At 47.1% G+C, this 23,993-nt stretch overlaps 1 protein-coding gene across 1 annotated transcript in view; it reads left to right on the top strand.

Moving 5' to 3' along the window:
* Positions 1-3,947: 3,947 nt before the first annotated feature.
* MBD2 (methyl-CpG binding domain protein 2) overlaps positions 3,948-23,993 on the top strand; it is an 86,496-nt gene continuing 66,450 nt past the window's right edge. The window contains 3 exon segments of the mRNA XM_029059860.1: positions 3,948-3,995; positions 22,035-22,359; positions 22,362-22,638. Coding sequence (XP_028915693.1) covers positions 3,948-3,995; positions 22,035-22,359; positions 22,362-22,638 — 650 coding nt within the window.

The following is a 23,993-nucleotide window of genomic DNA, read 5'->3' as shown; positions in this document are numbered from 1 at the left end:
AAAAGTCCTTATTCTCCTGGGATGTGTGAAGGACATGAGGCGCATTTAGAAGTGTTGTCCATACCCACCATTCCCGCCTCATGGCAATCTAGATTGTGATCCAGAATATGTCTGGTAAAGGTAAATGTGTTATCACTGACCAAATCCTCCAGACATTTCCCCATAAGCAGCTCCAACCAGTCAGGGAGTATAACATAGCCTCTAAAAGTGAAGCAGAGTCTTTGGGACATATTGATGCTTTCCTTGCCTTAAATGGAATATATGACCCACCTAGAGATTACCCTCACCCCCAGATCAGCCCCCACACCTGGCAATGGAGTTGAGCTGAAAGTCCCTGTTGCTTCCCTAGGCTTTAGAGTTAGCGTCCAGTGCTCTCCAAGGGCCCGGTGGGATTATAGGGTTTAGCTGTGGGTTGTTCTCACCCCTTGTGGGCCCTGGCCCTGGTTGGAGGCTGTGGGCACCTTTTACTGGCTTCTGGCACTGGTCTGGGCCTTTTGGCACTCCCAGCAGATTCCAAGTCCACAGTTACAAAGATTTTGTACCTCAGATGGAAGAGGGGACTTCTACCCCTACCAGCCTGTTTCCTGGAAGCCAAAGCCTCAGTAAAAACAGCTCGGCCTAGTGGATAGAGCATGGGTTGGAGAGTCAGAAGGACCTGGGTTCTAAGCCCGGCTCCGTCACGTCTCTGCTGTGTAACCTTGGACAAGTCACTTCACTTCTCTGTGCCTCAGTTACAAGGACTGTGTCCAATCTGATTTGCTTGCATCTGCCTCAGTGCTTAGTACAGCACTTGGCACATAGTAAACGCTAAACAAACACCATTATTATTCTGATATCTATCCCAGCACTTAAAACAGTACCTTGGCACATAATAAGTCCCTAACAAATACCCTTAAAAAACAAAAAGCCTAGCACTTAGCGGTCCTACCCCCTCAAAACTCAACGCTTTGACCTCTTTGTAGGCCTACACAGTATTGTACCGAAAAGCAGCATGGCTTAGTGGAAAGAGCCCTGGCTTGGGAGTCAGAGGTTCGTGGGTTCTAATCCCAGCTCCCCCACTTGTCAGCTGTGAGACTTTGGGCAAATCACTTAACCTCTCTGTGCCTCAGTTACCTCATCTGTAAAACAGGGATTAATACTGTGAGCCCCACCTGGGACAACCTGGTAACCTTGTATCTCCCCCAGCTCTTAGAACAGTGTTTGGCACATAGTAAGCACTTAAGAAATATCATTATTACTATTATTACACCATGAATCACTGAGAAGACAGCCCACTTCTACCTCCTGTTTCAGAGACAAAGGCAATTCTCATACTCTCTTAGGTCAACACGAATAGGCCTTACATGTCAAAGTACAGTCAGATAATATTCCTTATCTCAACTGTTCTAAGATACAGCAAGGTGGGCAGAATTCAAATCTGTCTAATCTGATTTATTGGAAATTTGAATAACTACCATTACATTATACTCTATCCCCCTCTCTGATACTGGGTGACTGCTTTTTCTGAATCAATGGTGCTTACAAAATGCTTTCTGAAAGGCCTGATAGGGAATACATTTTGAACCAAAAATCTATAAGGTCTATACCAAGCACTTAGTACAGGGCTCTGCACACAGTAAGCTCTCAATAAATATAATTGATTGATTGATGGCATAAATAAAATTACTTGAAGCAAATTGGGACATAAAAAGTCAAAGGCTAGTGGAATTTGAAAAGCAGGTATAAGGAGGATTAATTAGATTTACTCTTTGACTGTTTTGATGAGCTAAAAAGTGTCAGATAAAGGACAGAGAGAAAATCAAAGTTTCTTCCAGAATGCCAACACAGGAAATAATGCCATTTCATTCCTCCTGGAAAGAATTAAAACTACATCACTGTGAGCCATCTACCATCGAGTTGGTTTCATTGACTCCGGCAAGAAAGCCCAGGAGATGGGGAGGGAGAAAGAGAGAAAGAGAAAGACAGGGTTGGAGGGGAGAAATGAGAGTTAGATTGATTTTATCATTTAGGTTGGTAAGTTACTTGCATTATTTATGTCTGATTTATATTATCTAAGGAAACCATTCTCAGGGGTTGAGCGTGCGGGTACATTCTAAACTTTTGATATGCTTCCGGAGTAATAATATTGATATTTGTTAAGCGCTTACTATGTGCAGAGCACTGTTCTAAGCGCTGGGGAAGACACAGGGGAATCAGGTTGTCCCACGTGGGGCTCACAGTCTTCATCCCCATTTTACAGATGAGGTATCTGAAGCCCAGAGAAGTGAAGTGACTTGCCCACAGTCACACAGCTGACAAGTGGCAGAGCTGGGATTCGAACCCATGACCTCTGACTCCAAAGCCCGGGCTCTTTCCACCGAGCCACGCTGCTTCTCTACTGTTGTGGACACCAAACACAGTCTCAAATCGTTGCCCAATGCGGCTATTTACCTGGTTTATCTGAATCCCACATATATGGGATCATCTCCCTTCAAGCACTTTCCCCTTCTGCCTTTCCAGCTCTTTCAAATCTATTCTGATCCAGGGAAAGTCTGACCAACCAGGACACCAGACTCCCCCAGCCTGATTGCCCCCCTTCCACTGCCTCACATCTAGACACACAGAGGTAGAGGAGATTTCATCCTCAGCACTGGGCTTGGCACATGGTAAGCCCTTAATAAATACCCATCATGCTATTATTATTATAATTATTACTGAGTCAACTCCACCATTCTCAAATGTTTATGCGGGGATTCCCCAGTAAAGACTTCTGAGCCTAGTTCAGCCCTGTTCAAATCACAGAGAAGATGCACTTTTGATGACTGGCTTGTATTTTCCAAAATTCTGCAATCGCAAGGTGGTGTACCTAGAAACTCTGGGACCTGCTGAGATCTGTTTCTTAAAGAAAACAAGGCAGTTTTCAAAGTAATGTGATATCGTTTTTAGGTGGATGGTTTCGTTGTTTAAATTAAAGTTGTATTTCTTTTAATGGTATTCATTAAATGCTTACTAGGTGCCAGGCACCATACTAAGTGCTGGGGCAGATACAAGCTAACCAGTTTGGACACAGTCCAGATTCTTCATGAGGTTCACAGTCTTAACCTCCATTTTACAGATGAGGTAACTGAGGCACAGAGGAGAGAAGTGACTTGCCCAAATTCACATAGGAGACAGGCAGTGGAGCTGGGATTAGAATCCAGATCCTTCTGACTCCCAGGAGAGCGCTCTCTCCATGGGAAACACTGCTTCTCAAGCCAATAAAGCTTCCAGTCCAGGCTCCAGTAGTGCCCACCCACCTCTCATTCTATTCCAAGCAATCTGGATACCAGCTCAATGGGCAGCCAGCTAGGAATTATTTGAATTCTCGATCCAAGCACAGGAATTCTTCTTTACTATTGCATCAGCAGGATCTGACTTCTAATCCCAGCTCTGCCACCTGTCTGCTGTGTGAACTTGGGACAAGTCATTTCACTTTTCTGTACCTCATTTACCACATCTGCAAAATGGGGACTAAGACTGTGAGCCTCATGTTGGACAGGGACTGTATCCAACCTGATTACCTTTATCTACACCAGCTCTTAAAACGGTGCCTGGCACATAGTAAACACTTAGCAAATACCATAAAAAAAGTTAATAATGCTTTACTTATATGCCTGTGCTAGAACGCTCAATTCTCCTATAATGCAAGGGTTGCATTCTGGCAGAACTACGGAAAACTAACTGCAGGACTCATCCATTCCAACACTGCATACACGTGTACAGGTGCATAAGCACAAGCAGTTTGTTCTGATAACGTAACATGCCAAGTTCGAACAGGGTTGTGTTTTTGGAAGGCCATTCCCTAATTCTCCAACCCTGTCCTAGATAAAACATGGAGTGAAAACACATGTTATGGCAGAACTAATTATTCTTAGGATCTGTGGAAAATTCTCAGTCTGGTGCTGTTTCATCAAGGAGCTAGGGGCGACATGGCCATCAACCTTGCAATGAGTCTGGAATATTGTAACATTGTAACAGTAAAGATAGGGTGAGGGGAAATAATTGTGACAATAATTGTGGTATTTAAGTGCTTGCTTTGTGCCAGGCACTGTACTAAGTGCTGGGGTAGATACAAGGTAATTGGGTTGGACACAGTCCGTTTCCCACACTGGGCTCACAGTCTTAATCCCCTTTTACAGATGAGGTAACTGAGGACCTTGAGAAGTGAAGCGACTTGCCCAAGGTCACACAGCAAAGTGGCAGAGCCAGAATTAGATCCCAGGTCTTTCTGACTCCCAGGCCAGTGCTTTATATAGGGTGGGGCGAGCTACCAGGAAGGGAGGCACAGGGATTCAAGGGTTCAACATGTTTTTGGTTTATTTATTTATGGTCTGTCACCCTGGTGATAGGAGATGAGTCTCTCTCAGTTGTGAACTTTTGGATGTTCTCAGCTGAGTTGTCTAGCAAACTCTGTTACATCCTTGTTCTTCTACATCTCTGACCACTCTTCTGGGTTTTTGGGTTTTTTTGGCTAACTCCTCTTCCATCTCTTCTCGCCTAACCCTGGATTTCTCTCAAGTCTCTGTGCTTGCTGTTGTTTATGTTATTTGTTAAGCACTTACTATGTGCCAGGCACTGTACTGAGCTCTGGGGTAGATGCGAGCTAATCAAGTTGGCCACAGTCCCTGTCCAATATGGGCCTCACAGTATGTCGAAGGAGGAGGATTTAATCCCCATTTTACACATGAAGGAACTGAGGCCCAGAGAAATGAAATGACTTGCCCATTGCAGGCCCTTGTCAGAGAGGGGATTAGAAACTATGTCGTGTGACATCCCGGTCTGTGGTCTTTTCACTGGGCCACACTGCTCCCCTTGCTGCTTGTTGTCCTAGTCTCCTCCCTCTACACTCTCTTTCTTGGGTAACTCACCTATTTGCGTGATTTCAGCTAGCATTTCTAAGCAGATGATTTCCAAATCTACCACTCCTTCCCTGTCATTTTCCCCTGTGATCCCATCTCGGAATCCCCTTTCACCTCCAGGACACCTCCACCTGGATGGCCCATCGGCATCTTCAACTCAACATTTCCAGAACTGAACTTCTTATTTTCCCCTCCTAAACCTCCCTTTTCTCCCAACTTTCCCATCTCCATTGAGAATACCAGCATGCACCCTAAAACGAAAACTTGAAACCTCGCAGCCTTCGTGTCATCTTTGATTCTTCACTGGCCTCCAATTTATGCATCTCATCAACGACTAAATCTTGCTCACTTTTTTTCTCTTAAACATTTTGTGGATCCATCTCTTCCTTTCCATCCAGTCACCAACTATAATTGGTGGGGAATTCATTTTCTGTGCGCTAATAATAATCACTATGGCATTTGTTAGATTACTGCAATTTAGGCAAACCGCACTAAATGCAGGGGTAAATACAAGGTACAATTTGGGTACAGCTCTTGTCCCACTAAGGGCTCAAAGTTTAAAGGAAAGGGAGAATGATTTAATCCCCATTTTTACAGGTGAGGAAACTGATACCCAGAGAGAAAGTCAGTGGTTTAACTGAAGGAAAACAGTTCCAACAAGTCAGCAGAAATGAATGAATTGGGAATTCAACTAGAAACTTCCAAATGGGGATCTGAAAAAAAAGCAAATTTTCGGGTTGGTAGGGAGAGAAGCAAAAAGAAGGAGAACATAGGAAGAAGAGGAAAGACGTTTTTGTCTTTTCCCCCCTTGCCACATTCTCCCTCCTGACTCTCAGAACTCCTAGCTCACTTCGCACCCTTATTACTCTGTAGGAATGAAACTCCTACAGGGCCGAAGAGCCGCATACTGGGAAGCCATGGTAAATTTTAACTTCACCTGGAATTCACGGTTATGTTGTTGCCAGCTTAGAAAGTCAGCAAGACTCACCGGAAAGAGCAGAGGACAATAGAGAAGCAGCGTGGCTTAGTGGTGAGAGCACGGGCTTGGGAGGCGGAGGTCGTGGGTTCTAATCCCCCCTCTGCCACTTATCAGCTGTATGACTTTGGACAAGTCACTTAACTTCTGTTTCTCAGTTACTCCATCTGTAAAATGGGGATTAAGACTGTGAGCCCTACATGGGACAACCTGATTACTCGTATCTACCCCAGGGCTTAGAACAGTGCTTAGCACATAGTAAGTGCTTAACAAATACCATTATTATTATTATTATTAAAGAGAGCTGAGTTCTCATCCCAGAAGGATGAGAGAAGAAGAGGGGAGAAGACTCCCTTCCTGGTGTTGGCTATGCCCAGGCCTGCTTCACTTCTGAGATGGGTCAGAATCAAGCTCTTTCAGGCCTGTTTGGCTTCAAGCCTAGTCTTGCCGGAGTGGGGAGGCTCAAGGCGGGAAGCCGCCTGTGGCCACAGACTCTCCCTTGGAATCTGGCAGAGGGCGGTGGGACTTCGCCTCTGGTGCCAGAAGTTTGGATTTATTCTCTGCCAGTAGAAGTGGGGCTTGGTTTCTGGCATAAGCCCACATTTTTGGACAGGCCCTCTGTAGGATAGCCCAGGTGATTTTGCAATGGAACCACTAATGAGGCTGATTGTTTTGGGACCTAGTGAAGAGGAAGACGGGGGAGAGCTGAGTTCTGGTGGATTATTGAGATACTACTCCCCGTTATTTTTAGAAACAACCAAAACCGCTTCTAGATGCCTAGAATATCAGTTCTGTATTTCCATCAGCTCTTTATGCTCCAGAAAGTTTCCTCTGTGTGCCACGTTTTCTCAGGCAGCTAGTTCTACCTTGTTAAAATTGTCTCGCCTGGAGTTCCCCTGAAGTCGGGTGGAGGAGGAAAGAACAGAAAGCCCTATGGGGAGACCAGCACAGATCTGGCTTTCCCTGGAAAGACAGGTTCACCTTCAGTGGACCCAGGTTTTGCTCCATGAAGTGCAAGAATGAATCAAAACTCTGGGCCATTTGCTTTTTTATGGTATTTGTTAAGCGCTTATGATACTCTCTGTGCTTAGTACAGTGCTTTGCACACAGTAAGTGCTCAATACATACGATTGAATGAATGAATGTGCCAGGCACTGGACTAAGCGCTGGGGTAGATACACACTAACCAGGTCGGACAAAGCTAACCAGGTCAGACAGAGTTCATGTCCCTCGTGGGGCTCACAGTCTCAATCCTCATTTAACAGATGAAGTAACTGAGGCCCAGAGAATTGAAGTGACTTGCCGAAGGTCACACAATAGACAAGTGGAGGAGCTGGGATAATAATAGCAATAATGATAATAATAATAATAATAATAATAATAATAATGGCATTTTTAAAGTACTTACTATGTGCATAACACTGTACTAAGTGCTGGGGCAGGTACAAGATAAGCAGGTTGGACAGAGTCCATTTCTCACATGGGGTTCACAATCTTAATCCCCATTTTACAAATGAGGGAACTGAGGTGTAGAGAAGTCAAGTGACTTGCTCAAAGTCACACAGCAGATGAGTGGCAGAGCCAGGATTAGAACCCAGGTCTTTCTGACTCCCAGGCCTGTGATCTATCCACTAGTTTTCTGAGGCAGCTAGTTCTATCTTGTTAAAATTGTCTAGCCTGGGCTTCCCTTGGAGTAGGGTGGAGAAGGAGGAAAAGGGAGAAAGCCCTGTGGGGAGACCAGCATAGATCTGGCTTTCCCTGGCGAGACTGGTTCACCTTCAGGGGATACAGGTTTTGTTCACGAAGTGCCAGAACAAATCAAATCCACGATAGAGTTAGAGAAGCAGCGTGGTCTTGTGGAGAGAGCATGGGCCTTGGAATCAGGGCCTGGGTTCTAATCCTACTTCTGACAAGTGCTTGCTGTGTGACCTTGGGCAAGTCACTTAACTTCCCTGTGCCTCAGTTTCCTCAACTGTAAAATGGGGATACCTGTTCTCCCACTTACTTAGACTGTGAGCCCCACACTGGACAGGGACTGAGACTGAGTGCCTATTCCAGTGCTTAGAATGGTGTTAAACACATGTAAAAGCTTAACAAATACCATTAAAAAAACCCCTGGGCCACTCCCCTCTCTAGAAGGGAGAATCCAGAACCAAACAGTCTAAACCACTCTTTCCTCCTGGAAACAATACTACCAGGCCTCAGTTTTGCTGGCACAGTAAAACTTCCTACCCCTCTGACCACTCCTTCTCAATTTTGTTTTATAATAATAATAATAATTATGGTATTTGTTAAGTGCTTACTATGTACCAAGCACTGTCCTAAGCACTGGACTAGATATAAGCAAATCAGGTTGGACACAGTCCCTGTCCCACAAGAGGCTCACAGTCTCAGTCCTCATTTTTCAGGTGAGGTAACTAAGCCCCAGAGAAGTGAAGTGACTTGCCCAGGATCACCCAGCAGACAAGTGGCGGAGTCGGCATTGGAACCCATATCCTCTGCCTCCCAAGCCCGTGCTCTTGCCACTAGGCCCCGCTGCTCTTCTGCTTCTCATCTCTTGGCTGTGAAAGTCCTACTGGGTCCCCTTCTTGTCTCATTCTACACATCCACTCTCTTGGAGAGCTCTTCGGCTCAACAGAGCTTCAGTTACAGCATCTCTGTGTGGATAACTTCTAAAACCACCTCTCTAACCCTGATTTTGCATCCACCTTGCAATCTGAATTTATCTCCCCTTGCCTGCAGGACATGCCACTTGAATATTCTCCTCCTACTTCAAACTCAATATACCTAAAGCTGGCCTACTCATATTCCCTCCTAAATCTACTCCTCCTCCTGATTTTCTGTCTCAGTCAATAACACCACAATCTTTCCTGTCTGAAAAAAAATCTGTAAACACCACAAAAGCCAATTTTTAAAATCTATATTGTGGAAAGGATTATCAGTCATGTCTGCACACAAAATACAATCTCGCCATCTGTAAAATCAGTTTGTCCATGAAGATCAGTGACCAATATATCTATATTCATTTCAACAGACTGAGTCTGTGAGAGGCAATGTAGTAGAAAAAGCACAGCCCTGGGAGTCAGAAGTACCGGAGTTCTAATCCCACACTTAATACAGTGCTTGGCGCGTAGTAAGTGTCTAACAAATGCCACAATTATTATTATCATTATCATCATCACCCTTGACTCCTTGCTCTCCTACAAATCTCATGTTCAATCTGCTGCCAAATGCAGCCCATTTTTCCTGAACCTTGCTTCCCTTCTGCATCATCTGTCCCCTTTGGGCCCTTACTTGATGTTCATCCCACCCTCAGTCCTGCAGCACTTATGTACATTTCTGTAATTTATTTATTTATCTATGTCTTAATACACTAATTAGTTTATGTATGTCTTTATATATTAATACATTTATTTATGTATGTCTGTTTTCCCCTCTAGACTAAGCTTGTTTAGGGTAGGGAATGTGTCTACCATCACTGTTGTATTGTACTCTCCCAAGCGCTTAGTTCAGGGCTCTGCATACAGGATGCACTCAAAAAATACCAGTGACTGACTGATGGATTGGTTCCCCGAGCCACCCAGTTTCTATACCTTTAAAAATCTTGATCACATCTAGTGTAGCATAACATTCTCTTCAATGATCACTCTGCCTCTGCCTCTTCCCCCTATAATCTGTACTACACATTGCTGCACAGATGACAGTCCTGAACCATCACTCAGCGGGCATGGCTCCTCAAAATCCTCAAGTGATTCTCAATGTCTCTCTCTGTCAAGCCAAAACTCCTTCTCTCTGACCTCAAGGCTCCGCACCAACACCCCTTACATATTAGCTCGCTTCGCCTGCTACCCCCCAACTTGCTTTAATAATAATAATTGTGGTATTCGTGTAGCCCATACTGACTGTCAGGTGCTGTATTAAGCGCCGAGGTGGACACAAGCAAATTGGGATGGATATAGTCTCTGTCCCGCATGGGTATCATAGTCTTAATCTGACAGACCAAATTTTTCCCCCTACTCAAAGCCCTCCACCAACCTGTGCCTGCCCTGATTCAGACCCAGCGTTCCATGCCATATGACTCCATCAGTCTTCTTTAGCACTTGTGTATATATTTTTATCTCATCATATGTTCAACTATTTATTTTGAGTACCGTAAATATTTTTTGGTCTGCTTCCCCCAATAGAGTGGAAGTTCCTTGTGGGAAGTGAAGTTTCAAATCCTTATTTTTTACTTTCCCAAGTGTTTCTTGAACTGCACTGCACCCAGGGAGCACTCAATAAATGTTACTACCACACTGCTGCAACTCCTATTACTACTAGATCGTGGGTTCTAATCTCAGTGCCGTCACTTACCTGCTGTTCAACCTTGGGGAAGTCACTTCACTTTTCTGGGCCTCAGCTACCTCATCTGTAAAATAGGGATTGAGACTGTGAGCCCCACGTGGGACAGATTTGCTTCTATCCACCTTGGTGTTTAGCACAGGGCCTGGCATATAGCCGGCGCTTAACAAATTCTGCAATTATGATTATTATTATTACTTCTGTTGCGCTGCTGCTCTGACTACTTTTACTACTACTAATAATACTTTTACTACTACTAATAATAATAATTAGTATTTTTTAAGTGCTTACTATGTGCAGAGCACTGTTCTAAGCGCTGGGGTAGGTACAGGGTAATCAGGTTGTCCCACGTGGGGCTCACAGTCTTCATCCCCATTTTACAGATGAGGTAACTGAGGCACAGAGAAGTGAAGTGACTTGCCCACAGTCACAGAGATAACAAGTGGCAGAGCTGGGTTTCATTCATTCATTCAACAGTATTTATTGAGCGCTTACTATGTGCAGAGCACTGTACTAAGCAAGTTTCAAACCCATGACCTCTGACTCCCAAGCCCAGGCTCTTTCCACTGAGCTACGCTGCTTCTCTACTACAACTATTACCAATAGTAATGGTATTTGTTAAGCCTTCACTTGGTGCCGGGCACCGCATTAAGCGCTGGGATGGATACAAGCAAATCGGGTTGGACACAGTCCCTGTCCCACATGGAGCTCACAGTATTAATCTCCATTTGACAGATGCAGTAACTGAGGCCTGGGGAAGTGATCTCCATCCAAACTGCTATCACGTTTATCCTATTTCACCTCGATTACTGTATCAGCCTCCTTGCTGACCTCCGGTCTCTCTCCACTCCAGTCCATACTTCACTCCACTGCCTGGATCATTTTCCTACCAAAAATGTTCAGACCACATTTCCCCAGTCCTCAAAAAACCCCAGTGGTTGCCCAGCCACCTCCGCAATCAACAAAAACTCCTCACCATTGGTTTTAAAGCACTCCATTACCTTGCCCTCTCCTATCTCAACTGGCTACACTCCTACTACAACCTAACCCACAAATTTTGCTCCTCTAATGCTAACCTTCTCGCTGTACCTCCATCTCCTCTATCTTGCCGCTGACCTCTTGCCCCGTCCCGCCTCTGTCCTGGAATGCCCTCCTTCCTCATATCCAACTGACAACTACTCTCCCCCACCCAAAGCCTTATTGAAGGCCTATCTCCGCCAGGAGGTCTTCTCTGACTCAGCCCCACTTTTCTTTTCTCCCACTCCCTTCTGCGTCATCCTGACTTGCTCCCTTTACTCATCCCCCCTCTCCCAGCCCCACAGCGCTTACTTGTATATCTGTAACATATCTGTAACTTAATTTATTTATGATTACTTGTTACCCCTCCTTGTGGGCAGGGAATGTGTTCATTGTTATATCGTACTCTCCCAAGCGCTTAGTACAGTCCAAAGAGTCTGGTGGGGATTAATCAAATGAGCTAAATCGGAGCCAGAATACGGCTAAATGCACATTAAAGCTGCAGTTAGCACAGTGCAGTCCAGCGCTTTGCATACAGTAAGAGCTCAGTAAATACGATAGAATGAATGAATGAAAGCAAAGTGACTTGCCCCAGGTCACACAGCAGCAAGATTAGAACCCAAGCCTGCTTTTACTGCTAATATTACTACTACTAGAGAAGCAGTGTGGCTCACTGGATAGAGGACGGGCTTGGGAGTCAGCGGTCATGGGTTCGAATCCCAGCTCTGCCACTTAGCTGTGTGACTGTGGGCAAGTCACTTATCTGGGCCTCAGGTCCCTCATCTGGAAAATGGGGATTAAGACTGTGACCCCCACGTGGGACAACCTGATGACCCTGTATCTCTCCCAGCGCTTAGAACAGTGCTCTGCACATAGTAAGCACTTAACAAATACCAACATTATTATTATTACTACTACTTACTACTGTCATCCTGAAGTCCTCCAGACAGTTCAGAATGCCTGGACGGCCTGCCCGTGATGTGGACTTCCTACCCACAAACTGAACCAGTACTGACCAGACAGAACCCCACCAGACTCAATATAATAGAAACAGAAATGATGAGCCAACAGTTCATTGTCTCCATTTCCCTGGAATGCAGCCCTTTGTCTCTAGGTAGTGAAATCAAAACAAGCATATACCCGCCTCCCACAATTACTAAAGCAGCAGGAAACTATGACTAACTGACCAACTAGCATTTTCAAAAGTTCCAGTCACTGCTTACTACATATTTCCTCCGGTTAAGTCCTTATCTCTATTATTTTACCTCAGTTGCTCTCCTCCAGCTCTGTTCCTATTTGAGCTGTAGAGTGCACTGCTTCTAACTTAGAGAAGCAGCGTGGCTCAGTGGAAAGAGCACGGGCTTTGGAATCAGAGGTCATGGGTTCAAATCCCGGCTCGGCCACTTGTCAGCTGTGTGACTTTGGGCAAGTCATTTAACTTCTCGGTGCCTCAGTTACCTCATCTGTAAAATGGGGATGAAGAACTGTGAGCCCCACGTGGGACAACCTGATTCCCCTGTGTCTACCCCAGCGCTTAGAACAGTGCTCGGCACATAGTAAGCGCTTAACAAATACCAACATTATTAACTACGTCTACGTTCCCATTCCAAGTAGACGGTAATAAACTTTTACATTTTTCTTTTCCTGCATGGACTTGAAGATGTCATTCTGCTTTCCGGCATGGAGTGTGAACAGCACTACAATATTCACTCTAGAAGGGAGTTAGGTGATAGCAGATTTAGCCAATCAATTAATCATTCATTCAATCGTATTTATTGAGCCCTTACCGTGTGCAGATCACTGTACTAAGCGCTTGGAGAGTACAATTCGGCAACAGATAGAGACAATCCTTACCCAACAACGGGCTCACAGTCTACAAGGGGGAGACAGGCAACAAAACAAAACAGGTAGACAGGCATCAATGCCATCAAAATAGATAAATAGAAGCATAGATAAATGCATATCATTAATAAAATAAATGGAGTAATAAATATGTACAAATATGCACAAGTGCTGTGGGGAGGGGAAGAGGGTGGAGCGGGGGGGGGGGGGTAGGGACAATGGGGAGGGGAGGAGGAGCAGAGGGAAGGGGGACTCAGTCTGGGAAGGCCTCCTGGAGGAGGTGAGCTCTCAGGAGGGCTTTGACGAGGGGAAGAGAGTTAGTTTGGCGGATGTGAGGAGGGAGGGCATTCCAGGCCAGAGGCAGGATGTGGGCCAGGGGTCGACGGCGGGACAGGCGAGAAGGAGGCCCAGTAAGGAGGTGAGCGTAGGCAGAGGAGCGGAGTGTGCGGGCTGGGTGGAGAAGAAGAGAAGGGAGGTGAGATAGGAGCGGGTAAGGTGATGGAGGGCTTTGATGACAACAGTGAGTTCAACCAATTTAAAATAATCATTCGTTCATTCAGTCGAATTTACTGAGCGCCTACTGTGTGCAAACTGTATTGTGCTAACTGCAGTTCCAATGTAAACTTAGCTGTGCTCTGGCCGTGCTCCCATTTCCCTTAAACGATTAATCCCCACCGCACTCTTTAGACTTTACGGGATAGGAGAACCAGTTCTCAGAAGTAGTATCTTAAAGTAAACATTTTTACCGGGTAAAATAGGCAAGTGGTTATTTAGCCCTATGACCGCAACACGTGTTCTTACATTCCAAGAGAGTCACTAAGCACGGAACAAACGGTATAAAAAGATAATATGAGCTATCCATGAAGTGGGGCAAATGCAATTTTGATAATTTGGCAAAGTTGGTAGTTTATGAATGTGTCCAAGTTACAAGTTTGGTGATTTATAAACGGAACCGTTCTGGAAAGTACCAAGATAAATGTTTTAAACAAATCCAAAAGGTGAGCAAAAATTCACTAACAATACAATTTGAGAGAGTAACCCTGCCATCTCCAAAATGGTAAGTGCCCTGAGCTTCACCTGGAAAACAACTTTGCACTTCCTAACAAAAAGAAAATGCAAAGAAAGCCTCCTCCCAGGAGGTGGCAGTTGGTTTGTTTGCACCTGCTCTAGCCACCTGCAAGGTGACAGATGACAGAGGGGGATAATTTCTTTTGTTTGTTTGATTGACCGATTTACTCACAAAAACCTCTCTTGTTCTTAACTTTCACTTTTATCCTAAAGAAAAGGCAGCAGGACCCTTTCAAGTGCCAGACCGAGGAAAGGAACCTCAACACACCCTCCGATTACTTAATAAAGCATTGTTTCTCTATTTGAGCTTTATTACAGTTGCAAGGAGTTAATTTGTATTATACAAGACTACACTTTACTACAGGGAAGAGCAGTTTATTTTATTATTTGTAAAGCTAAAAGAAAAAATAATTACATTTAACCAATTGGAGGTAAAGAAAATAACCATGCTGTACAAATGCAAAGAATTGTGTTTAGCGTTTTCAACTTACCCATCTAAGACGTCTAAGTATATGCCATCATTTTTTTGGTTTATTTTTAATGGTATTTGTGGAGCTCTTACTACGTTCCAGGGATCGTACTGAGCACAGAGGCAGAGACAGGATAAAGAGACTAAATGAGAAGCAACATGGCCTAGTGAACAGAGCACAGGCCTGGGAGTCAGAAGGTCACGGGTTCCAATGCCGCCTCTGCCACTTGTCTGTTCTGTGACCTTGGGCAAGTCACTTTCTCTCTCTGGGCCTCAGTTCCCTCATCTGTAAAATGGGAATTGAGACTCTTAGCCCTAAGTGGGACAGGGACTGTGTCCAACTCGATTTGCCTGTATCTACCCCAGCGCTTAGTACAATGCCTGGCACATAGCCCTCAACAAATACCATCATTATTATTATTAATTATTTTTATTAGGTTGGGTGCAGTCCATGTCCTACATAGAGCTCACTGCCTAAATCCCCATTTTGCATAGGAGGTAACTGAGGCACCAAGAAATTGAGTGACTTGGCCAAGGTCACACAGCAGACTAGCGGCAGAGCCGGGATTAGAGCCTAGGTCCCCCTTTTTTTTAATCAAGCCACTTTGCATCGCTATTTTAATTCTTTGTTGTTGTTGTTGGGGTTTTTTTTGGCTAAATCCTAAAACGATCCAGAATGCCTTTGCTGTGGCTGATATATTAAAATAAGGTGGAAATATTTTCTTGGACTCTTTCTCGACGCCAGGAAGGCAGAAAAAGTGCTAAGGCATTTCAACAGCCAGCTCACTGTTGCAATTTGCTATGCGATCTATTACTTCCCATTTCTAGCAATATTTTGCTCACCGACACCACTGATTGCACGCTGTTGTCAAACGTACATTATTGTTACCGCATCGTAGATACAGACGGCAGAAAATGAAGCAGCAGGACCTCTGAAGCACGTTTTATACAGAATAAAAGATGGGAATGGCTCCTATGCTTATTTTTAAAGGAACCCTGCGGCATTTTGTTTTGGGCAGATTTAGACTATGGCCACTTTGTTTTTCCTTTACTAAGAAAAGTTTACTCAAATTTTATAGTTATTTAATATCAGAACGCCAGTGTTGGGATTATTGGTTAGTGAAAGACTGGTTAAACGGAGGCCAAGGCTTAAAAAAAACCCCAAAACAACGTTTTGGGGCAGGAGAACGTCGACATTAGGAAGCTTTCTATTAATGTGTATAGGCCCAATTTTTCATGTTATATATGGGTAGTGTTAGGGAGAACTTTTCAAGCCAACCGGTGAAATATGCTTGCATGTGTTCTTATCTGGAGTTATAAAGTACATTTTCTCCGTGGAGAGCCTAGCCAAGAACAGAGGATTCCCGATTATACTAATCTTCACTAACTCCTCCCCTCTCATCAGTGTAGTTTTGTCCTTCAAAGTCTCACTCGTAATATACCAGATGGCTTCTGCGCTGCCCTCGCAAAAATCTGATGCAATAGATCAATCAGGCAAGTTGATAGCCTGCTAAGTAAAGAAAGGAGAAATAAAAAAACGGGCCCACCCAGAACGAACCGAACTGGGAGGCGATTTGGCTAATCGCCCCTCCCCTATTAATTCATTTTTCTCTCCTGCTCCTTCTTGCTAACAGCCAGTTCCCATTTCAATCCCCTGCCCCATTCCAGCAGTTATCATCGCGTTCCCTTCCCTTCTCTTCACTGGCCACCTCAGTCTCACTCTCTCTTACTGCCCTTTCCGCAACCCCCAAACCAATTTCCCCCAACCTCCAAACCTCCCCCCTCTAAACTGTACCCTCTCTGTGGGCTGTTATATTGTTATACTCTGTTACATATAAATATTTATGTTCTACACAACTTTGTTATATTCCTCCAGGAAGCCTTCCCTGACTGAGCCCTCCTCTCCTCTTCTCCCACTCCCTTCTGCGCCAGTCCTACTTGCTCTTTTATCCTCCCTCCCTTCTCCGCAGCATATATGTATATACCTGACTCCCAGGCCTGGGCTCTTTCCACTGAGCTACGCTAAATAACGTACCAAGAAGCAGCGTGGCTTAGTGGTTAGGGCCGGAGAGTCAAAAGGTCATGGGTTCTATCCCCGGCTCTGCCACTTAATAATAATAATAATAATAATAATAATAACGTTGGTATTTGTTAAGCCCTATGTGCCAAGCACTGTTCTAAGCGCTGGGGTAGATGCAGGGTCATCAGGTTGTCCCACAAGGGACTCACAGCCATCATCCCCATTTTACAGATGAGGTAACTGAGGGACAGAGAAGTTCAGTGACTTGCCCAAAGTCACACGGCGGACAAGGGGCGGGGCCGGGATTAGAACCCACGACCTCTGACTCCCAAGAGCCCGGGCTCTTTCCACTGAGCCACGCTGCTTCTCAAAAACTTGTCTTCTCACTTGTCTGCTCTGTGACCTTGGACAAGTCACTTGGCTTCTCTGGGCCTCAGTCACCTCATCTGTAAAACGGGGATGGAGACTGTGAGCCCCACGTGGGAGAGGGACTGTGTCCCCCTTGATGTGCTTGTATCCATCTCAGCGCTTAGAACAGGGCTCGGCACATAGTAAGCCCTTATCAAATATCACCCTTAGTAGTAGTAGTAAGCGTTTGACAAAATTCCACAATTATGGCTCAGATCATGGGTTCGAATTCCGACTCTGCCACTTGACAGCTGTGTGACTGTGGGCAAGTCACTTCACTTCTCTGGGCCTCAGTGACCTCACCTGTCAAATGGAGATGACGACTGTGAGCCTCAAGTGGGACAACCTGATGACCCTGTATCTCCCCCAGCGCTTAGAACAGTGCTCTGCACATAGTAAGCGCTTAACAAATACCAACATTATTATAAGATAGGACGGCCGTTTGGTTCAGCCCATTCTTCTGCACCTAGACTCGCTCTGGGCAGGGAACGTGCCCGTTAAAATTCTGTTGCAGTGTAGTCTCCAGCGCTTAGTACAGTGCTCTGCACCTCGTAAGCGCTCACTACATACCCCGAGTGAGTGATTGATCACGAAAGGGTGGAGCGTAGTAGTTGTCCGCTCCGTGATCTTCACCATATTTGTCCTCTAAGGCAGGGAGGACTAGCGTGGCGAAGTGGAAAGGAGCCCGGGTTTAGGAGTCCGAGGACGTGGGTTCTAATCCCGCCTCTGCCCCTTAGCAGCCGTGTGACTGGGGGGCAAGTCACTTCACTTCTCTGGGCCTCAGTTCCCTCATCTGTCAAATGGGGATGAAGACTGTGAGTCCCACATGGGACAACCTGATGACCTGGAATCTCCCCCCCGGCCCCCCACAGCACTTGGAAGAGTGCTTCGCACATAGTAAGCCCTTTACATGAGAAGCAGTGTGGTTCAGTGAAAATAGCCCGGGCTTGGGAGTCAGAGGTCATGGGTTCGAATTCCGGCTCCATCGCTTGTCAGCCGCGTGTCCTTGGGCAAGTCACTTCACTTCCTCTGTGCCTCAATTCCCTCATCTGTAAAAGGGGAATGAAGCTTGTGAGCCTGGCGTGAGATAACCTGATTACCCTGTATCTACCCCAGCGCTTAGAACAGTGCTCTGCACATACTAAGCGCTTAACAAATACCAACATTATTATTATTATTATAGAAATATGCACCCCAAAACCAAGCAAGCAGGCATCAATATCATCAAAACAGATCAATAGAGACCTGCACTTCATTAATCAGAGTCATAAATGATATAGAAATATGCACCCTCCCAAAACCAAGCAAGCAGGCATCAATGCCATCAAAACAGAACAGTAGAGATCTGCACATCATTAATCAAAGAGTCATAAATGATATGTAATAATAATAATCTTGGTATTTGTTAAGTGCTTGCTGTGTGCCGAGCACTGTTCTAAGCGCTGGGGGAGATGCAGGGTCATCAGGTTGTCCCGCGTGAGGCTCACAGTCTTCATCCCCATTTCATAGATGAGGTAACTGAGGCACTGAGAGCAGTGAAGTGACTCGCCCACAGTCACCCAGCTGACAGGTGGCGGAGCCGGGATTAGAACCCATGACCTCTGACTCCTAAACCCGGGCTCTTTCCACTGAGCCACGCTGCTTCTCTAGAAATATGCACCCTCAAAACCAAGCAAGCAGGCATCAATACCATCAAAATAGATCAACAGAGATCTGCACAGCATTAATCAAAAAGAGTCATAAATGATATATAGAAATATGCACCCCCATAACCACGCAAGCAGGCATCAAAACCATCATCAAAATAGATCAACAGAGATTCATTCATTCATTCAATAGTATTTATTGAGCGCTTACTATGTGCAGAGCACTGTACTAAGCACTTGGAATGGACCATTGGGCAACAGATAGAGACCATCTCTGCCCAACGACGGGCTCCCAGTCTAAACGGGGGAGACAGACAGCAGAGCAAAACAGAACAAAACAAAAACAAGAAGAACATCATCACTATAAATAGAATCAAGGAGCTATACACCTCATTAACTAAATAAATAGGGTAATCAATAATACATAGTAACGAGCATAGTGCTGAGGAGAGGGGAAGAGTAGAGGGTGGGAGATCTGCACATCATTCATCAAATAGTCGTGTGATATATAGAATATATAGAGAAATATCCACCTCTTAATAAAGTAGGGTAATAATCTATAGAAGTATGCATCCCTTAATAAAGTAGGGGAATAGATAATCTATAGAAGTATGCATCCCTTAATAAAGTAGGGTAATAGATTATCTATAGAAATATGCACCCCTTAGTAAAGTGGGGTAGTAATCTATAGAAATATGCACCCCTCAATAAAGTAGGGTAATAGATATGTGGAAATATGCACCTCTGAATAAAGTAGGGTAATAGATAATCTGTAGAAATATGCACCTCTGAATAAAGTGGGGCAATAATCTATAGAAATATGCACCCCTTAGTAAAGTAGAGTGATAGATAATCCAGGGTGATAATCTATAGAACTATGCACCCCGTAATAAAGTGGGGTCATAGATAATCTATAGAAATATGCACCCCTTAATAAAGTGAGGTCATAGATAATCTATAGAACTATGCACCCCGTAATAAAGTGGGGTCATAGATAATCTATAGAAATATGCACCCCTTAAAAAAGTGAGGTAATAGGTAATCTATAGAAATATGCATCCTGTAATAAATTGTGGTATTTGTTACGCGCTTACTAAGTGCAGAGCACTGTTCTAAGCGCTGGCGGATACAAGGTGATCAGGTTGTCCCACGTGGGGTTCACAGTTTTAATCCCCATTTGACAGATGAGGTAACTGAGGCACAGAGAAGTTAAGTGCCTTGCCCAAGGTCACGCAGCGGCCTAGCGGCTGATGCTCAAAGTAGGGTAATAGATATAACAGATATGTAGAAATATGCACCCCTTAATAAAGTGGGGTAATAGATCATCTATAGAAATATGCAACCTTTAATAAAGTGGGATAATAGATCATCTGTAGAAATATGCACCCCTTAATAAAGTAGGGTGATATAGATCATCTATAGAGATATCCACCCCGTAATAAAAGTAGGGTAATAGATAATCTGTAGAAGAATGCACCCCTTAATAAAGTAGGGTGATAGATCATCTGTAGAAATATGCACCCCTTAGTCAAGTGGGGTGATAACCTGTAGAAATATGCATCCCTTAATAAAGTGGGGTAATAGATGATCTATAGAAATATGCACCCCTTAATAAAGTGGGGTAATAGCAGATCTATAGAAATATGCACCCTGTAATAAAAGTAGGGTGATAGATCATCTCTAGAAATATGCACCCCTTAATAAAGTGGGGTAATAGCTGATCTATAGAAATTTGCACCCTGTAATAAAAGTAGGGTGATAGATCATCTATAGAAATATGCACCCCTTAATAAAGTGGGGTAATAGATGATCTATAGAAATATGCATCCCTTAATAAAGTGGGGTAATAGCTGATCTATAGAAATATGCACCCTGTAATAAAAGTAGGGTGATAGATCATCTGTAGAAATATGCATGGCTCAGTGGAAAGAGCACGGGCTTTGGAGTCAGAGGTCATGGGTTCAAATCCCTGCTCTGCCGCTTGTCCGCTGTGTGACTGTGGGCCAGTCACTTCACTTCTCCGTGCCCCAGTTCCTTCATCCGTCAAATGGGGATGAAGACTGTGAGCCCCACGTGGGACCACCTGATTCCCCTGTGTCTCCCCCAGCGCTTAGAACAGTGCTCGGCACCGAGTAAGCGCTTAACAAATACCGACATTATTATTATTATTAATAAAGTGGGGTAACAGCGGATCTGTCGAAATATGCACCCCGTAATACAAGCTGACTTGTTCATTCCAAGCGCTTAGTACAGTGCTCTGCACATAGTAAGCGCTCAATAAATACTATTGAAGTAGGGTGAGAGAGCATCTGTCGAAATAGGCAGCCCGGGAGTGAAAGAATGCATGCGTGCATGAATGAATGAGTGCGTGCATGAATGAATGAGGGAATGAAGGAATGAATGAGTGCGTGAATGAATGAGTGCGTAAATAAATGAATGAGTGCGTGAATGAATGAATGAGTGCGTGAATGAATGAATGAATGAGTGCGTGAATGAATGAGTGCGTAAATAAATGAATGAGTGCGTGCATGAATGAGTGCGTGAATGAATGAATGAATGAGTGCGAATGAATGAGTGTGTGAATGAATGAGTGCGTGCGTGCATGAATGAGTGCGTGAATGAATGAGCGCGTGCATGAATGAGTGCGTGCATGAATGAGTGCGTGAATGAATGAATGAGCGCGTGCATGAATGAGTGCGTGAATGAATGAATGAGTGCGTGCATGAATGAGTGCGTGAATGAATGAATGAGTGCGAATGAATGAGTGTGTGAATGAATGAGTGCGTGCGTGCATGAATGAGTGCGTGAATGAATGAATGAGTGCGTGCATGAATGAGTGCGTGAATGAATGAATGAGCGCGAATGAATGAGTGTGTGAATGAATGAATGAGTGCGTGCATGAATGAATGAGTGCGTGCATGAATGAATGAGTGCGTGCTTGAATGAATGAGTGCGTGCATGAATGAATGAATGCGTTCGTGAATGAATGAGTGCGTGAATGAATGAATGCGTTCGTGAATGAATGAGTGCGTGAATGAATGAATGAGTACGTGAATGAATGAGTGCGTGCACGAATGAATGAGTGAGCGAGTGAGTCAGCGGCGGCCGTTGCCTCCCTCCCTCCCTCCTCCCTCCTCCCTCCCCGCCTCCCCCCCCCCCCCCGCCCCGGGACGGCGTGCGCCTGCGCGTCCTGGGGCGCGTCCCCGCGTGGGGGCGCGTGTCCGCGTGGGCGCGTCCGTGCGGGGCTGGCGAGGGCTTAGGGTTACGGAAGCGGCGGCGCGCGGGCTGGGGAGGGGGCTGGATGCGCGCGCACCCGGGGGGAGGCCGCGGCTGCCCGGAGCGGGAGCGGGAGCGGGCGCGGGCGCGGGAGCGGGAGCGGGAGCGCGCGGCGGGAGCCTCCGGAGGAGCCGTCGGAGCCGCCGCCGCCGCCGCCGCCGCCGCCGCAGGACAGGACCGGCCCGGCCGCGGCTCCGCCATAGAGCAGGGGGGCCCGGGCAGCGCCGTCGCCCCGGCCCCGGCCAGCGGCGGGCGGAGGGAGGCGTCCGGGGGCGGGCGGGGGCGGTGGAAGCCTGCGGGCCGGGGCGGGGCCGGGGCCGGGGCCGGGGCCGGGGCCGGGGGCGGCGGCGGCGGCCGTGGCCGGGGTCGGGGCCGGGGTCGTGGCCGGGGCCGGGGTCGGGGCCGGGGCCGGGGCCGTCCCCCGGCGGCTCCCGGCGGGAGGCCGGTCCCGCCGCCGCCGCCGCCGCCGCCGCCGCCGCCCCGCCGCCCCTGCCCCCGCCGCCCCCGCCGCCCCCGCCCTCCCCTCCCGCCCCGGCCCCGGCCCCGTCCCCGCCCGGCCCCGCCGGACCCCGGCCCGGACGGCCCAACGACAGCGGCAAGAGGATGGACTGCCCGGCCCTCCCCCCCGGCTGGAAGAAGGAGGAAGTCATCCGAAAGTCGGGGCTCAGCGCCGGCAAGAGCGATGTCTACTACTTCAGGTACCCGCCCCGGTGGACGGGGATGATGCTCCAGGGGAGGGTCCTGCCGGCCCGCACTCGTGGGGAGGCCGAGGGAGAGGGGCCGGGTCTCATGGGGCTAAGGGTGAGGGGCCCGGACTGATGGGGATGATGCTCCAGGGAGAGGCTCTGACTCTGATGGTGTTGCTAAGGGAGAGGGTCTGAGTCTGATGGGGCTAGGGCTGAGGGGCCCAGAGGGATGGGGATGTCGAGGGAGAGGGTCTGAGTCTGATGGGGCTAAGGGTGAGGGGCCCGGACTGATGGGGATGTCAAGGGAGAGGGTCTAAGTCTGGTGGGGCGAGGGGTGAGAGGCCCGGACTGATGGGGATGATGCTCCAGGGGAGGGTCCTGCCGGCCCGGACTCATGGGGATGCCGAGGGAGAGGGGCCGGGTCTCATGGGGCTAAGGGTGAGGGACCCGGACTGATGGGGATATCAAGGGAGAGGGTCTGAGTCTGATGGGGTGAGCGGCCCGGACTGATGGGGATGATGCTCCAGGGGAGGGTCCTGGTGGCCCGGACTGATGGGGATGTCGAGGGAGAGGGGCCGGGTCTGATGGGGCTGAGGTTGAGGGACCCGGGCTGATGGGCATGTCGAGGGAGAGGGTCCAGGTCTGATAGGGCTAAGGGTGAGAGGCCCAGAGTGATGGTATTGTCAAGGGAGAGGGTCTAGGTCTGATGGGGCGAGGGGTGAGAGGCCCAGACTGATGGGGATGTCGAGGGTGAGGGGCCCGCGCTGATGGTGATGATGCTACAGAGGAGGGGCCGGGTCTGATGAGGCGAGGGGTGAGAGGCCCGAACTGATGGTGATGATGCCACAGGGGAGGGTCCAGGTCTGATGAGGCGAGGGGTGAGAGGCCCGGACTGATGGTGATGATGCTACAGGGGAGGGTGCAGGTCTGATGGGGCGAGGGGTGAGGGGCCTGAACTGATGATGGTGCCAAGGGGGAAGGTCTAGGTCTGATGATGCCACGGGGCAAGGGTCTAGAATTGGTGATGCTACCGCGGAGGGTCCAGATCTGGGTGAGGAGCCCGAACTGATGATGCCAAGGGAGAGGGTCTAGATCTGATAGGGCTAGGGGTGAGGGGCCCAGACTGATGATGATGCTACAGGGGAGGGTCCAGGTCTGATGGGGCTAGGGGTGAGGGGCCCAGACTGATGATGATGCCAAGGGGGAGGGTCTAGGTCCGATAGGGCTAGGGGTGTGGGGCCCGGACTGATGATGATGCCAAGGGAGAGGGTCCAGGTCTGATGATGCCAAGGGAGAGGGTCCAGGTCTGATGATGCCAAGGGGCAAGGGTCTAGAATTGGAGATGCTACAGGGGAGGGCCCGGGTCT

The sequence above is a fragment of the Ornithorhynchus anatinus genome, chromosome 3 (genome assembly GCF_004115215.2).
Source record: "Ornithorhynchus anatinus isolate Pmale09 chromosome 3, mOrnAna1.pri.v4, whole genome shotgun sequence".
Lineage (NCBI taxonomy): Eukaryota > Metazoa > Chordata > Mammalia > Monotremata > Ornithorhynchidae > Ornithorhynchus > Ornithorhynchus anatinus.
Note: the sequence above shows the minus strand (reverse complement) of the source record. Positions and strands in the feature narration are given on the sequence as shown.